General features: G+C 44.3%; 1 protein-coding gene across 1 annotated transcript in view; it reads right to left on the bottom strand.

Annotated features, from left to right (window-relative positions):
- The window catches only part of Kl (klotho), a 43,100-nt gene that overhangs the window by 3,143 nt on the left and 23,769 nt on the right, over positions 1 to 16,188 (bottom strand). The window contains exons 2-4 of the mRNA XM_028779833.1: positions 10,314 to 10,824; positions 8,562 to 8,830; positions 324 to 1,425 (exon numbers count right to left, since the gene is read on the bottom strand). Of these exons, the coding sequence (XP_028635666.1) occupies positions 324 to 1,425; positions 8,562 to 8,830; positions 10,314 to 10,824 (1,882 nt within the window). The remainder of the gene's footprint in view (positions 1 to 323; positions 1,426 to 8,561; positions 8,831 to 10,313; positions 10,825 to 16,188) is intronic.

The raw sequence follows: 16,188 nt of genomic DNA, 5'->3' as shown, positions 1-16,188 counted from the left end.
ATGCTCTTTCAACGCCGGGAAGACCGCTGTCTTTAGTTCTACTTCAGGATGGGCAGCGGTTTCCTCTCCATCAAGAACCATACACGCACTTTTGGACGGGGACAGTGTGAGGACAAGATGTAGCTACTAGTGTCTCCTGGCTTATATGGTGAATCCTGGTGGATTCGCCACTGGAAGACTTAGATTTAATATGGTTTACAAGATTAGCATTCTAGTTGTTGCGCCCAGAGATTGAGTTACTGTTGTCTGGGGGGGGTGGGGGGGAGAACCATATACACTCTGATGGTGACAGCATTTCTGGGACTGAGGGGGAGGGGCCTCACCTTTCAGAGCCTCATTCACGTAATTCTTAATATAATACATCCTCAGTGAGTCTTGCTCGGCGTGGGGATCGTCATCGATGCCATTGGCTGTCACATACATCGGGAGGTCTCCGTACTTGAACCTTAGCCAGTTGAGCACTTTGCGCAGCCCCCAAGGCACCACTGCCACCTGACTGGGAGAGTTGAGCCATGTGATGTCAGTCATCTCCTGCACCTCCAGGTAATCGTTGTATTTCATCGGATCCTCCTTTTCCCAGTCTACCAGGATGGTGGTGTAATGGCTCACCGCCAGGAAGTCAAAAGAACCCTGGATTAGCTTTTTTTCCTCGTCGGTGAAATAGGGCAAAAGAAAATTGTTTTTTTGGTTCAGCCAGTCCCTCATCACTCGTGGATAATCTCCGGAGCCGAAAATAGGCTCTGCCAACCAGCCTATATCAAATTCCAAAACTCTCTCGGCCACTTCTTTGTCCTTTTGAGAGAAAGGGCAGGCCGGTTCGATCCAGTCAGCCTGCAAGGCGATGGATATTTTGCCTTTCTGAGCCGCCCTAAACTTGTCATCGTACAGGTGCCAAGCCAAGGCATGAGCTTTCAGAAGGTGGTGTCCGGCACGGTAGGTCATGTTCCTTGTGTTTGGCTCGTTCATGGTGATCCAGAACTTGACCCAGTGGCCCAGCTCTTTAAAGCACAGGTTTGCGTAGTCTGCAAACGCCAGGGCAGTGTGCGGGTTCTCCCAGGCTCCATGTTTTGCAAGGGCATGTGGCAGGCCTTGGTGCGGGACTGCTGGTTGCCACAGGGCCACCACTGGAGTGATGTTGGCGTGCACCAGCTCGCTGACCATGCAGCGGTAGAAGTGCAGCACCGTGTGGTTCACTTGGGTCTGGTTACCCAAAGGTAAGATCAGGGCCCAGTCCAGGGAGAAGCGAAAGTGGGTGACCCGCATTTCTCGAAGTAAGGCTATCTGAGGCCGGATTGCGGAGAAATCAACACAGTAAGGTTTTCTCTTCTTGGCTACAACCCCGTCTACTTTAATAAGTCTCTTACTGTGATGCACATCCCACAGATAGACATTCGGGTCAGTAAACTGAGAGAGAGTGGTGTCCACCTACAAAGAACCGAGCAACTGTTAGCTACCTGGGCAGACCCGAAAAATGCAGGCATAACTTCAACAACTCTAGCAAGCAAGAGGTGCACAGTTTGGCTCTCTCCACTTGAATGCTTAAACGGCTGTTCCCAAGAAAGAGAACATTCCCCTTAAAAAACAAAACAAAACAAACAAAAATACCCAATGCATGTGTATATTACCCATAGTTCTTGTTAATTCAAACTCTTAGATTAAGATATTTTTAAATATGAACGTTGTCACTTCAGATAAAAGACACTACTGATTTCTATTCACAGACAGTATGTAAAATACAAGCAGAGAATATTTTATTGTATAACTTCAATTAAAAAAATTAAGTAGCCTCAGCTGGTCTCTCAGCCTCTTGAATGCTGAGATTACAGGTATGTATCCCTGCAACTGGTATAGATGTTGTGCTTTTAATGTAAGAAGCCACAAATGATATAACACTGATTTCTTTCTTTCTTTCTTTCTTTCTTTCCTTCTTTCTTTCTTTCTTTCTTTCTTTCTTTCTTTCTTTCTTTGTTTTTGTTTTTGTTTTTGTTTTTCGAGACAGGGTTTCTCTGTGTATCCCTGGCTATCCTGAAACTCACTCTGTAACCAGGCTGGCCTCGAACTCAGAAATCCACCTTCCTCTGCCTCCCAAGTGCTGGGATTAAAGGTGTGTGCCACCACTGCCCTGCTTCTATTTATTTTTAAAGGTATATTTATTTTAGTTTATGTGTATGATTGTTTGCCTACATGCATGCATGTGCACCACGTGTGTGCAATTGCCATAGAGGCCAGAAGAGGGCATCAGATCCTTTGGAACTGGAATTACAGATGGCTGTGAGCTACCATGTGGGTACTGGGAACCAAATAGGGTCCTCTGCAAAAGCATTCAGTGCTTTTAACCACTGAGTCATCTCTCCAGTCCTAAGACTGCTTTTAAGCAAACAAAAACAAAATTGTTTTTTTTTTTTTAAAAAAATAAGAAATTTAGAAAATTTGCTCATGAGTAGTTTGAAGTCAGAAAACAAAGTGACATGTGTTACCAAACTGCTTGCTACAATTACAATCTGTATTGAGGCATGTTTCGGTTTTCAAGTATGTGTAACTCTTGCCTTTTTTTGGCTTGAGAGAAAACTTAGATAACACAGCTGGCCAGTGGTGGCACATGCTTTTAATCTTGGCACTCTAGAGGCAGAGGCAGAGTTCAAGGACAGCCTGGTCTACAGAGTGAGTTCTAAGACAGCCAGAGCTACACAGAGAAACCTCAGAAAAACCAAAACCAACAACAACCCAAACAAAAAAAACAAAAACCAAAACTTTGATAACATAACGTGATGATTTAAAAGTACACACAGAGACAGTACTGTCATTGATCACAGGGGAACTTTTCAAGTGTGGCTTTACGGTTTGACTCTTCTCATCCATGAAATATGTAAGCCTCCAAAACTGAAGACAGTCTCTAGGAAATGTAGGCCAAGTGTGGGCGCAGCATCAGAAAATCTGCTTGCACAGAAAGGGACAGCCCACCTCACAGTGGCAAGCTAAGCTGGGCTTTGCTCTGAAATAGTCCTGTGAGAACAGGTGCCTCCATCTGCCCTTCCCATAAAAGAAGGGAGTCTGCTGAAGCCTGTTCTTGAATCTCCAGGCCAGGGTGTAAGCATGTTGTTCTCCAAGGGGCAAGGCAAGTGTTGTGTTTACAAAGGAGAGCAGTAAAATAAATAAATAAATAAATAAATAAATAAATAAATAAATAAATAAGGGTCTGAGGGAAACTGCCTTTCTGGAGACCCATGGCTCACCCACGCACATTTCTGATGCTGAGGGAATTCCTCAGAAGTCCTCTTCCACCGCCCAGCGCCCACAAATGCTTTACAGTCTCAGCTTTGCAAGAGAAAATACTTACTTACCTGCATAGTCTTTGAAGGTTCAAGTCTTCAGAGCCATAGGCAACTCTTTTTTTTTTTTTTTTTTTTTTTTTTTTTTTTTCGAGACAGGGTTTCTCTGTTTAGCCCTGGCTGTCCTGGAACTCACTCTGTAGACCAGGCTAGCCTCGAACTCTCGAACTCAGAAATCCGCCTGCCTCTGCCTCCCAAGTGCTGGGACTAAAGGCGTGCGCCACCACCGCCCGCCTAGAGGCAACTCTTTTGGATTATTTTTAGTCAACTCTGAATGAACTAAATTCATAACTTCTCTACCAGAACCATCCCAGAATAACAGTTTTTATTGAGTCTAACTAAAAACAAGTATGAAAGACCGTGTAGGATTGCGGATGGTGGGATCAGTTCTCCAAACTAGGAAAGCCGTAGAAATGAGCGTGCAGGCAAAAAAAGTCCCCCCTAACTTACAGCAGTTTACTGCCTTACGTTTTACGAAAAAGTAAGAATAGGCATTTGAGGAAGGATGAGTAAAAAACACATATTTAATCTGTTATTGATAAAAGTTTCTCCTCAGAGAGGTGGACAACCATGACATGCCATGTTGTGTGTAATCTGCTTCACTTTGGTCAACTAACACCACCAGTGGTTATGAACAAACAAACTTAGGAGCTGGGACACAGAGTCTGAACAAAGTGACCCCCATGTGAATATGTGAATGTACCCAGCTACAAACTTCTAACAGGTGGTGTGTAGCTAGGGGGATACACACACACACACACACACACACACACACACACTCACACACACACACACACACACACACACACACTGTTTTTTGTTTTTTAAGACAGGGTTTCTCTGTGTAGCCCTGGCTGCTTTGAAACTTGCTCTATAGACCAGGCTGGCCTCAAACTCACAAAGATCCTCCTGCCTCTGCCTTCCAAGCGCTGGGATCAAAGGCGTGCTCCACTACCACCTGGCTTAGTGGGATAGTTTTAATTATTTGGGTGAAATTTATGCTGCAGCTCTTGAGCATGGAGCACTAACCAGGAGGGAAAAAAGAAACTTTAGGGTTTAAAAAACAAATCACTTCTCAAAGTGTCTTGGTGCACTGAACAGTGGTTAACGTAGAAACTCACAACGCTGGGACCATCTAAGAACAGGAAGGTTGTCAGAGCAGAGGCTGGGGAGGACCAGAGATAGCATCTTTCAGCCATGACAGAATCCATACACTCACGAACTCACAGCATCTGGGGTTGTCTACACAGAGCCAAGGCAGTCAGCATGTTAGCATAAAAAAAGGAAGGAAGGAAGGAAGGAAGGAAGGAAGGAAGGAAGGAAGGAAGGAAGGGAAAAGGGGAGGGAGGGGAGGAGGGAAGGAAGAAGGAAGGGAAGAAGGAAGGAAGGGAAAAAGGGAGGGAGAGAAGGAGGAAAGGAAGAAGGAAGGGAGGAAGGAAGGAAGGAAAAAAGGGAGGGAGGGGAGGAGGAAAGGAAGAAGGAAGGGAGGGAGGAAGGAAGGAAGCAAGGAAGGAAGGAAGGAAGGGAGGGAGGGAGGGAAGGAGATAGATAGAAAGATAGATAGATAGATAGATAGATAGATAGATAGATAGATAGATAGATAGAAAGAAAGATAATGGTTCTTGAGCACCCACCCCTGCATCGATATGGATAGATAACGGCTTCTAGGGCAGGGAGAGCCCATTTTCCTTAAGGATGTAGGCGAGCCACATTCCAGTGGACTGCCCCCACCAGGATTACATGGGCAGTACAAATCACAGGAAAGGTCCATTTGAAGAAGGGTGGGGGACAATGTGAAGTTTGGGGGTTGGGAAGACGTAGATGAGTCTTCTGGAAGAAGTCAGGGGGATAATAGGAGGAGGTAAATATGATCCAAATCCACTATAGAATTCCCAAATAATTAATAAAAATATTCCTTAAGAAAATCAGTTCTTGAGACATTAACATAATAGAATGTAGAAGGGCTGAGTGCTGCTTGTCACAAAGACACCCAGCTCACGCTGAGAGAACAGAGAAGGCATTCTGACTCTGTCAGCCCAGGAGTTGTCTTGAGAAGAGCTCTGAGGACACCGAGGAAAGCCAGCAGTGTAGATAGACAGAAGTAAACCCTAGCTGCAGCCTGTTCCCACCAGGGAGCTTCTGGAGCATTTACAACCATAGCGGGGTTGACAGGGACTTTCGTGTTTGGTTGGGTTCACAGAGGATGCAGAGGGCCTTGAACATGTAACAGGTCAGATACCCTGAGTAGATGATCTCAAAGGACAGTACAGCCAGAGAGAGGGTCTGGGGCCACACTGCATCGCTGACGTCAGATAAGATCCAGCCTTAAGGACTGGATGGTGTGACTCAGTAACAGTGACTAGCAGGTACAAGGCCCTGCAAAATGAATAGATAACAAAATCCAAAACAAAACAAGACTTCTCTCCCCATTCCCTATTCACTGCCATGATTTTGGTTCTGATTGGGATTGCCCTTCTCTTTCAAGCACATCAAACAAAACCCTAGCACTCACTCCCAAAGTGAAGACACAACCCATCTTCAGGGAACAGGGTAAAGGGAAGATGGCTTTCGCACACAGCCCTGCCTTGCGGCACAGATGGAAGTCTGAATACTGACTGTACTTGAAGACACTCGGCAGACTTCAGCTGTTATGCCAAGTAATGTGTATGAGTCGCCAGTGCAGGGACCAGCATGGCCAGCAGGAACCCCTCAAGAGGTAAAGAAATACAACAAAGACCAGGAACCATCTCATCTACTCCTGGCCCCAACAAAGATATGGAGGGAGAGGGTTGTAGGACACATTTATCTTCTTCCTCCTTCTTCAACATCTCCATTTCTACCACGTTAGAGCCTACCTAAACTTCACTGTAGACTCTGACGAATTAGGATAGGAGGTTCCAGATAGCCTTGGACATGGAGGGACATGGAACAGGAACATAATCTCACACTGAGCAGGATGGGGCTGCTGTGGTTGTGTCTATGGCTCTCAGACATCCTTGTGGTGTTGGCTAGCATCCCATCAATTCTAACAAACCTGAGAAAATAGAGGTAAAGAGCCAAGGCTGGTTTGGGCTCATGGCTTTGGATGCTCTGGTCGATAGTCAATGGGCCTCATTGTTTGGGGGACTGTAGTGAACTGGCACACTACAGTGGGGGACACAGAGTATGACAAACTTCTCACATCATGATTAAATGGGGGAAGAAGGAACAGAAAGGGGCTGGAGTTCTACTACTCTTGAAGAAAGAATTTAACTTAGTATAGCAGAAAGCCTTAATTCACAAATACAAGTAGTTAAAAATACAGGTCAGCAAATTCGCTAGCCCAAAGCCGCCATAAAAAATGCAGAGCTGGAGAAACAAAGGTCAATTGAGTGTTCTGGGAATCAGCCGGCTGTAAGAGATAGGGAAGATGCTCAAGGATAAATTCCTTGAGAATGAGAACAATAATGAAACACCCATCTGTTTCCATGATGTTTGACTTAGCCTCCTCTGGAAAAACTCCCACCAAAGGTCCCAAGGACTTTCGAATTAAATTCAGCCAGATGGTCTGTTGGCTCAGATAAGCATTCTCACTGGGTCCCAAGGCCACAGGAACCAGGGACTGTTCCCATGAGATTAGTCAAACCTCTGCACGGGATCTGCTTGCACAAATTGCAGATATTTGAAACAACCAATTGTGTGTGACTGTGCCACAACCTCCTGCTCCCCCCTGGCCTTTGCCTATATTAACCCTAAGCTTTTGGGCCTCTGGGTCGATTCCTCTACCTCCTGTGTGAGGCACGTATCGGCCCGGAGCTCCGACAATAAACCTGACTCTTGTGATTACAGCAAGATGGTCTCTGGAGTATCTTTGGGTCTGCGCCCTCTCAGTGACCCAAGTGAGGGTCACCCTTTGGGGGTCTTTCACTCTCTTCTAGGACATGTCCTTTGTCCTAAAGACCTTTTGCAGTAGATTCCAGCACCTCATTGTTCAACTAGATGTCAATAGCCCCAAGCTGGAAAACAAGACCAGAGCCATTTCAGGCCTCAATACAGCTCCATTCAACATTGCTTACCTATCTTTTGAAGGTAAGGAGAGGAAAGCCCAAAATCACCTCTAGATTGAGCTACATAGTCTAAGAGCCAAAAGAACATCATACATCAACAGGGGCAGAAATACATCAAGGATCGATGATGTACTTTCAAACAAAAATTTTGATATCTACAGGAAATAAAAACTCCATTCATATAAGAAAGTCTCTCCTTGGACCTAAGCATTTTTCTGAATGTTTCTTTTGAAGTTACAACTTGTAGCCATCCTTATGGGCTAGAACAGTGGTTCTCAACCTGTGGGTCACAGCCCTTTGGGGTCAAGGCCATCAGAAAACACAGATATTTACATTACTATAGAAGTAGCAAAATTACAGTCATGAAGTAGGAAGAAAAATAATCATATGATGGGTGGGGTTACCACAACATGAGGAATAGCATTAAAGAGTTACAGTATTAGGAAGGTTGAGAGCCACTGAGCTAGAATCCAACATGCTAAACCTTGAGATCTGACTATAGATACCGAACTTTTTGTCTTCCTCACGAGGGTAATCCAGCAACTCACACAGGGTTTTGTACACAAAAGGCAGCCAGCAAGTGCTTACATAAAGTATTCAGCCAAACCATGAGAAACAAGTCACTTTAAAACTGGGGAAAGTAAAAAATGGTTTTGAGCACTTCCTACACTGATGCTCAGTAAATACTAACTGATCATTTTGGAGCACCTCGGTGCTATCAACAAATCATTGAAACAATGGTTTGCTCTCTCGAGGTGTTTTCTACGAGCCTGGAGTGGGGCATTTACGGTGAGGAGGGATCTGCTAAATGCTCCAGCCACATTCTCAGCAGCATCCCTGAGACTCTCTAGACTTCTGTGTTGAATCTTATTTATGAGAAACGTTAACTTCCTGAGCAGGGATCCCAACCATAATACTAAAGGAGAGTGCCTTGTCTTTGTGTTATCTTAACAGAGCTTACATATTCATGCTTTGGTTTGTTTTCCCTTTGGACCTAACGAAAAGCGCAAGATGTAAATTGAAAGATGTTTGAAGACTGAAGCATTCTGGACTATGTAGTTCACAAGCTCACTAGGGAACCTTGTTTGGCTCAAAGTCCCAATGCTGCAGCTGTACCATGGCAAGAGCTTAATGAGGAAGCATGAGGCTTGCTGATACTGCTGATGGGGTTTGAAGGCTGACTTACTTGAATGTAGTTGTCAACAATTCCCCAAGCAAAGTCACAGGGAAATGTCCCTTCAAGGGGCTGGTTTTCAGGTAAAGGAGGGAAGCCATTATTCTCTATCAGCTTTTGGTAGAACAAGGCCGAAGACTTAGGCAACAGCTCCTTCTCCTGACTCAGAAAGTCGACATAGAAGAGTCCTCGCCGGATGCTGTAGCCCCTGTGCCACTCAAAGCCATCCATGAGGGACCACGCGGTGTACCCAATAACGTTGACCCCATCCAGTCTGATGGCTGCAGAGGGAAGAGAGGACAAGAGCAGTGTCACCCCCGATTTGTGAGCAGTGTCACTGGGCTTTGTATGACTCAAGCAGAGTTGGGATTTCCACTTAAAGAAGCAAAGCAAGGGGCTAGAGAGATGGCTCAGTGTAAAAGCACTGGCTGCTCTTCCAGAGGATCCAGGTTTGGTTCCCAGCACCCACATGGTGGCTCACAACTGTAACTCCAGTGTAAGAGATCCAACGCCCTCTTCTGGCCCCTGTGAGCATTGCATGCATGTGGTATACATACACACATGCAGGCAAAAATGCACAGACATAAAATAAAAATAAATAAAATCTCAAAAAACAAAAATTAAAAGACAGAAACAAGTCAGGTGTAATGCTTCTTGTTTGGTAAACATTTCTTTTTTCTTGTTCACAAAAGGCTCTCACCAAATCTAGAGAACTCCCCCAACCGATGTCTTCAAAGACAGTTTTACCTCCACAGTAGCAGCCTCTCGTTCCCAGAGGTGCTAGAGTGGCTTGTTGTTCCTAACCTGGGCACCTAACATTGTGACTGGTGTCTTCTTTTTCCTGTGCGGTGGATGGACCAAAGGCCTTGGGGTGCCAGGCAAGTATGTTACAGCTAACCCACTTCCCTAGGCTTTAAAGTTCAGTTTATCCAAATCATATGAATATTCTTCTTGCTCTAAAAAAGCACTTTGTTGTTGAAAGAGGGAGCTAGCGGTGGTTATAAATGATCAACATACATCGAATAACTGTATGGACATTTCAGAAAAATTCAAGAAAAGCATGCTATTCAGCTAAAACAAGTGAACTAGAAATAGAGAGAGAGAGAGCGAGACAGTCTGAGACTTTTAATACTGTGTTATACAATCTAGCGGTGTACTCGAGAGACTGTGAGTCCGCTGACCTTAAATATGAATCTTGTTTTGTTCTCTTATCAGAAAATTATCAAGGTTCCTTTTATGGAACTTGAAAATTTTAGTTTCTGAAGAGCCCAAGTGAGAGGAGAGTTGCATAAATACATTCTCTCTGCTGCTTAAATTATCCACATTGTGACAAAAGTTATATAGCCACATTTTGCAGATAGGCTTAAAAGGTATATGTGGTATCGTGTGTGTGTGTGGTGTGTGTGTGTGTATGCTATGTGTGGTGTATGGTATGTGTGATGTGTGTGTGGTGTATGATGTGTATGTGTATATGGTATGGTATATGTGTGGTGCGTGCATATATGATATGTATATGTATGTAATGTGTACATATGGTACAGTGTATGTGGTATGTGATGCTTGTGTATGTCTATATGGTGTGTGTGAAGTGTGCATATATGATATGTATGTGTGTGTAATGTGTGTGTATGGTATGTGGTGTGTATGTATGTGGGGGTGTAGCTGTGTAGGAGGGTGTATGTGGTGTGTGAGGGGGTGTATGTGGTAGTGTGCATTTGTGAATTTTGGCAAAAAAAAAAATGGGCATTTCACTTGAGAGCATACCTTTTAAGGTTTCCATTATGAACTTCTTGAGGTAATACATATATTTGGCATCGTCTCTTTTGGTGGTCCCCGAGACAAACCAGCCATTTTCCACAATAAATATTTGAGGGTGGTTATATTCCAGATCTATCCAAGACAGAAGCTGCCTCAGGCTGGGAGACTCCAGTTGGCGGAACTTCATGTTAGGGTCCAATAGCTGAAAGCTCAAGGTTGGTCCAAAGGAGAGAGCGAAAAAGTCAGCAGTTCCTCTGATGAACCTCTTCTCAGACTCGGTAACGACGGGCAGAAGAGACGAGAGGTTGCTCTTCATGCTCTCTGGGTAGTCGCCATCGATAAATATGGGTTTGGCAAACCAGCCTAGCACAAAGTCAAGAGACTTCTGGCATTCTCTGATGTTATGGTCGGTCATTCTTCGAGGATTGATCCAATGGGAGCTTAAGGCGATAGACACCAGGCCTCCCTGAGTGGGGCGGAAAGAAGTATTGTAGAGATGCCAGATTTTGGCATGAGCCTATGGAGGAAAAAAAAATATGGCAAATTTCTCCCTGATTGAGAGGAAGCATGCAATATTAACTGGATTCCCAGCCCCACTGATGCCTGATTTCTATCTGAGCTAACACGGTGACTAGCACACAATACAACAACCAGCTAAAGCCAGTAAGTTATTTCAAGGAAGGCCACCCTGCAGAGAGCTGCCACCATGATCTGAGAGCTTTCCAGTGTGTTTTAGCAGCCAGTGGAAAAATGTAAAATCATTGTATTGAATGGATAGTTACGATTCACTTTGGAAAAATTAATAAACTAAGAATTTGTTAGAATACTCACTGTTAAGTTATCTTTGGATTATGTGCTTGTTAATTTGTGGGCTTGAGGGGAAAAAAGAACCAATCTCCCATCTGTGGCCATACCAGGAATTTCCAAAGAGGATTATGTGTTTTATCCTAAGAGACTGGGAGTTTCCACCTAGACTCCAGTTGTTGGAGAGTCAAACTGATTGTTTCTCATTTGTCTGTCGCCCCAAAATCCTAACGAGTGTTCTCACAAATCCTGTCTTCTCTGTGAATCAGCCCAAGACATTGAAAGATGAACCTCAGTATCTTGGCCCACCATCCAGAGTGCTGAGACAATGCTGGCTCCTTGAAAGTGCAAGGGACAAGCCAAGAACAAGAGACAACTAGGTACAGCTGTGAAGACACAGGCTGGTGAGCCTGGGCCAGGAGTCCTTTGTAAAGCTGCTTTCCATAGCCAATGCTGTGCTTCCAGAAACCCCAGCTGACCCCTGACTGGTCATCTGTTTCTTTTTCACTTAACAAACATAGAAGCGAATCTGGGTTTTATTTCCTCTTTACCTTTGAACTCCTTGATTAATTCTTCATATTGTCCTACAAATACAAGGGCTGTCTGTTAGCCTTTTAATTCCCCCAACACACATTTGGAAAACTCTCCTCCCATTTGCTGCTTGACTCTGTGTAGTTTCCAGAATGACTGATCCAATTTTCCTCTCACCGCATGAGCCAGAGGATCTTCTGCTCACTACACCAAATATCCTTTTTATTTTCCTCAAATATTTTGTCTCAGCTCAGGCATCTAAGAATGGTCTCCTCAACCATCCTCCAAGTTCAGCAAACTGTTCAACAAAGGAAATTTGTTTGTTTCTCAAGTTGACTTTTTAAAACAATGTGCCTCATTTCGCCAAGTGCAATAATATTTCTTGATCTGTAGCAGCTGTCTGCAAGCTAAGAAAAAAAAAATAAAAATAAACCAGGCCTGCCTGGGCCGGAGAGTGAGGCCTGTCTCCAAACCTTTACAGAGGAAGAGAGGGACGGGGAGGGAGAGAGGAAAACCACACGGAAGATATAGCTCAGAATGCTCATGAAAGGACCGAGATTTACTTAATCTGGGAAACAAACAAAGAACATTAAAGAAAAGAAATGAACCCCCATTTTGTGCAACAATATAGATTAATCTAAAAGTTGTCATCCCGAGCAAAGTCACAACGACACTCACATAGCTGAGGGACTCCATTTGAAGCCTCCACATCAGTGTCTAAAGACAGGAAGCAGAGCAGTGGTTGCTTGTGGAAAGGGAGGGCCGGTGAGGAGTTACAGGAAGTTGTATATGGTAGTGGGCGAGTTCTCTACCTCTCTAGTGGGACTTGTCACACAGAAGGGCACTGGTAATGACAAAACACCAACCAAAAGCAACCCCGGGAAGGAAAGGGTTTATTTGGCTCTCAGGTTACAGTCTATTATTGAGGGAAGATAAAACAGGAACCTGGAGGCAAGAACTGAAGCCGAGACCACCTAAGAACTTTCTGGCTTACTCAGCTAGCTTTTTGATAGAGCCCAGGCCTACCTTCCCAGAAATAGTGCTGCCCATCATGCACTGGGCCTTCCTATATCAATGAAGCAATGCCACACAGACAAGGCCACAAGTCAATCTGATGAAGGCAATCTCCCAACTGAGATTCCCTCTTCCCAGGAGTATTAAGTTGACAAACAAGATTAGGCATCCCACATGGACTTGCCAAAACTCATACGATTGTGCAGTAAAATATAAAGACTTTTAGAGAAACAGATTGTGAGTATATTGCTAGTCATAAAGATACTCAGAGGTGTACATTGTCTAGGATTGACATGACAAGAAGCACTGATTTTTTTTCTCTGTGTCTTAGGGTTTTACTGCTGTGAAGAGGCACCATGACCAAGGCAACTTTTATAAAGGACAACATTTAATTGGGGCTGGCTTACAGTTTCAGAGGTTCAGTCCATTATCATCGTGGCCAGAAGCATGGTAGTATCTAGGCAGACATGGTGCTGGAGAAGAAGCTGAGAGTTCTATATCTTGATCCAAAGGCAGCCAGGAGAAGACTGTCTTTTCTACACTGGATGGATGTTAAGCCTAGGACCCCAAAGCCCACCTCGACAGTGACACATTTCCTCCAACAAGGCCACACCTAACAAAGTTACACTTCCTAACAATGTCACTCCTCGTGGGCCAAGCATTCAAACACATGATTCTATGGAGGCCAAGTCTTTTCAAACCACTATACTCTGAAACATAAATTTAACTCTGCAAATCCGTTAAACTTTGTTTTTAATTACAGGTGTAGGCTTAGATTTTTCACAACCTACTTTATTTTAATAAGGGTTCTCAAAAGTTTGAACACTCCCTCTTGCCCACCATCCAAAGGTAGGGGAGAAAAGATGGATGACAGGACAAGGGGATGTGGACCTGTTTAGAAGCAGTTCTTTGGGGGCAATCTCAATCTTCATTGTCAGAATACCAGCAGTCCAGCTCAGTAGTGTCACCAAACATGGATCAGCATCAGCAACATGATCCAGCAGAAACAACCAGGCCTCTGCTGTCAGCATGAGTCAGCTGGGAGTGATCAGAAACGGCCAGAATGCCAGGAGAAATTCTCTGTCATGTCTCTCTCAAAGAAGTGAAGATCCTCAGACTCAAAACCAATGCAAGCGTGCCATCACTGTCTGTTAGGTCCTACTTATACTCTCTCCAAACATCACTAGTTCCCTCACAGGTCTGCTTCAGCGAAACATCACATGAGTTTGGTCCAGCAAAATATCACATGTGTCTGTGTCACATGACACAACCAGAAATTTCCACTTCATACACTAGTCAACACTCATTCATTTGAGCAACAGATATTTACACTCTGCTGTTTCGCTGAGAGATACAAAAGATAGTGCCTTCTTCTCATGGAGTTTCTATCCCAGGGAGGAAGGGATGGATGAACAGAGAAGAGTTAGCAGGTGGCAGGATTGGTCAGGACTGCAGGAAGTGCCCGTTGGCAAAGGCATCGTTTGAGGAGAGACCCAATCCATAAAGAGCAAGGGAGAGTTGTTAAGTTTGGCAAGGGTCAGGGGATGACAGCAGGTCATGCTGACGGAGTTGACCAATTATATGAGAAAAATGGACTGTTCTAACTCTGCACCCTTCCAAGCCTTGCCCACACCCTAACTTCAAAATGCTCTCAAATTCAACATTCATTGAGTCAAAATACAACCATCACAAGTGGGAAAGCCCCTTAACCTTAGTGTCAGGGTTCCTAATGAAAATGCAGATATCCGCCAGGCGGTGGTGGCGCACGCCTTTAATCCCAGCACTTGGGAGGCAGAGGCAGGCGGATTTCTGAGTTTGAGAGCTCGAGGCTAGCCTGATCTACAGAGTGAGTTCCAGTACAGCCAGGGCGACACAGAGAAACCCTGTCTCGAAAAACCAAACCAAAAAAAAAAAAAAAAAGAAAAGAAAAGAAAATGTAGATATCCTATAAAACCTAGCAGATACTAGTGTCTGCCTGGACAAATACACTGCACACAATATATACATGAATTTTGTGTTGACTTGTGTCCCATCCCATTATGTATATAAAAATGTCACAAAGTCCAGGATCTGAAAGACTTCTTGCTCAGCCACTTGTGGTAGCAATTGTGACTGCCAGCTACCAAGCACGGCATGTTTATCCTTCGACTGTAATCATAATGTTATTTAGTTTATGGTTTTTGAAAGATGACTGGATGTGAGGTGTGGAACGGGAATCAACAGCGATCAAGAGACCAGTTAGGCAGCTACTGCAAAATGATGGTGCCAGATGAAAGAAGACGGCAGTTTGGACCATTGGTCCAGGCGGAATGTGAGGATGGGCAAGGAGACGCTGGCAACTGGCCAGGCACAAGTTTTCACTGATGCGGAATGGTGCGGCTTGCCCATACTTGATGCTTCATGTGGGAGGTAAGAGGGGAAAGGAATCACAGACAACAGCAAAGCCCCCAAGTCAAGGAGATCAAATTCTCTTCAAGTCTCAGAGCCACTGCCTCAAGGAGAGGCTTGGTAGGAAGCTGAGAGTTTGAAGCTGAAACAGTCACAGGTAATGCCAGCGCTCATTCATGCAAATCTCTGGGGCCATACTCAAGAGGTCATTTTGTTGTGACTATTCCTTCGATTAACAAAAAATAAATTACAATGGAGCAATTCTTAGAAGATTAATTTAATCCTGTGAAAGTTAAATTAAAATCTTAATTAAATTAACTGAGACCAACAGCAAAAAGATTGAAATGCAGCCCACAAATTGAAAATAATTCAGATACCTGTGTGTGTGTGTCGCTCCACACCCAAGAGCCATGAGGTAAGGTCTCAGAGGTGAGCGTCTTAAAAAGGTAAAGGATTGGAACATTTTAAGCCAAATAAGGGCTTTTTTGTGTTTTGTTTTCTTTCTTTTTTTGGCATCCTTCACCTCAACTTTTAGAACAATGCATGCTTGAGGACTTTCTCAAGGTCACCTCTGTGCTGAGCTGTCACAGGAGCCAGCCGACTGGCCTAATGCCATGTTTACAGACCAAATTATCCTCTTATTTGTATCAGCACAATTCTGTAGATTATAAACTGCAGTTCCTTAACAGAATTTCAATAAGTTTCTCACAAAACACTCATCTAATGATTTCCCCCAAAATAACCTTCTGCATTTTCCATCCACAAAACAGCCAGCCATCTCCACACTGACTTCCTTAAGAGATGAACAGAGTCTAGCCTGACGCTCAGATAAACAGAATAGAATCATGGTACCCAGGATGACTGGCCTTTACCGAGGACTGATGTGTGTGTGTGTCTGTGTGTCTGTGTGTGTCTTTGTGTGTCTCTCTGTGTTCTGTGTGTCTCTGTGTGTGTGTGTATGTCTGTGTGTGTCTCTCTGTGTGTGTGTCTCTGTGTGTGTGTGTCTCTGTGTCTCTGTGTGTGTGTGTGTCTGTCTGTGTGTGTCTGTGTGTGTGTGTGTGTCTCTGTGTGTGTGTGTCTCTGTGTGTCTGTGTGTGTGTGTGTCTCTGTGTGTGTGTGTGTGTATGTCTGTGTGTGTCTCTGT

Source organism: Grammomys surdaster, unplaced genomic scaffold (genome assembly GCF_004785775.1).
Source record: "Grammomys surdaster isolate TR1022 unplaced genomic scaffold, NIH_TR_1.0 362, whole genome shotgun sequence".
In the NCBI taxonomy this organism is placed as follows: domain Eukaryota; kingdom Metazoa; phylum Chordata; class Mammalia; order Rodentia; family Muridae; genus Grammomys; species Grammomys surdaster.
This window is presented reverse-complemented; position numbering and strand designations above follow the sequence as displayed.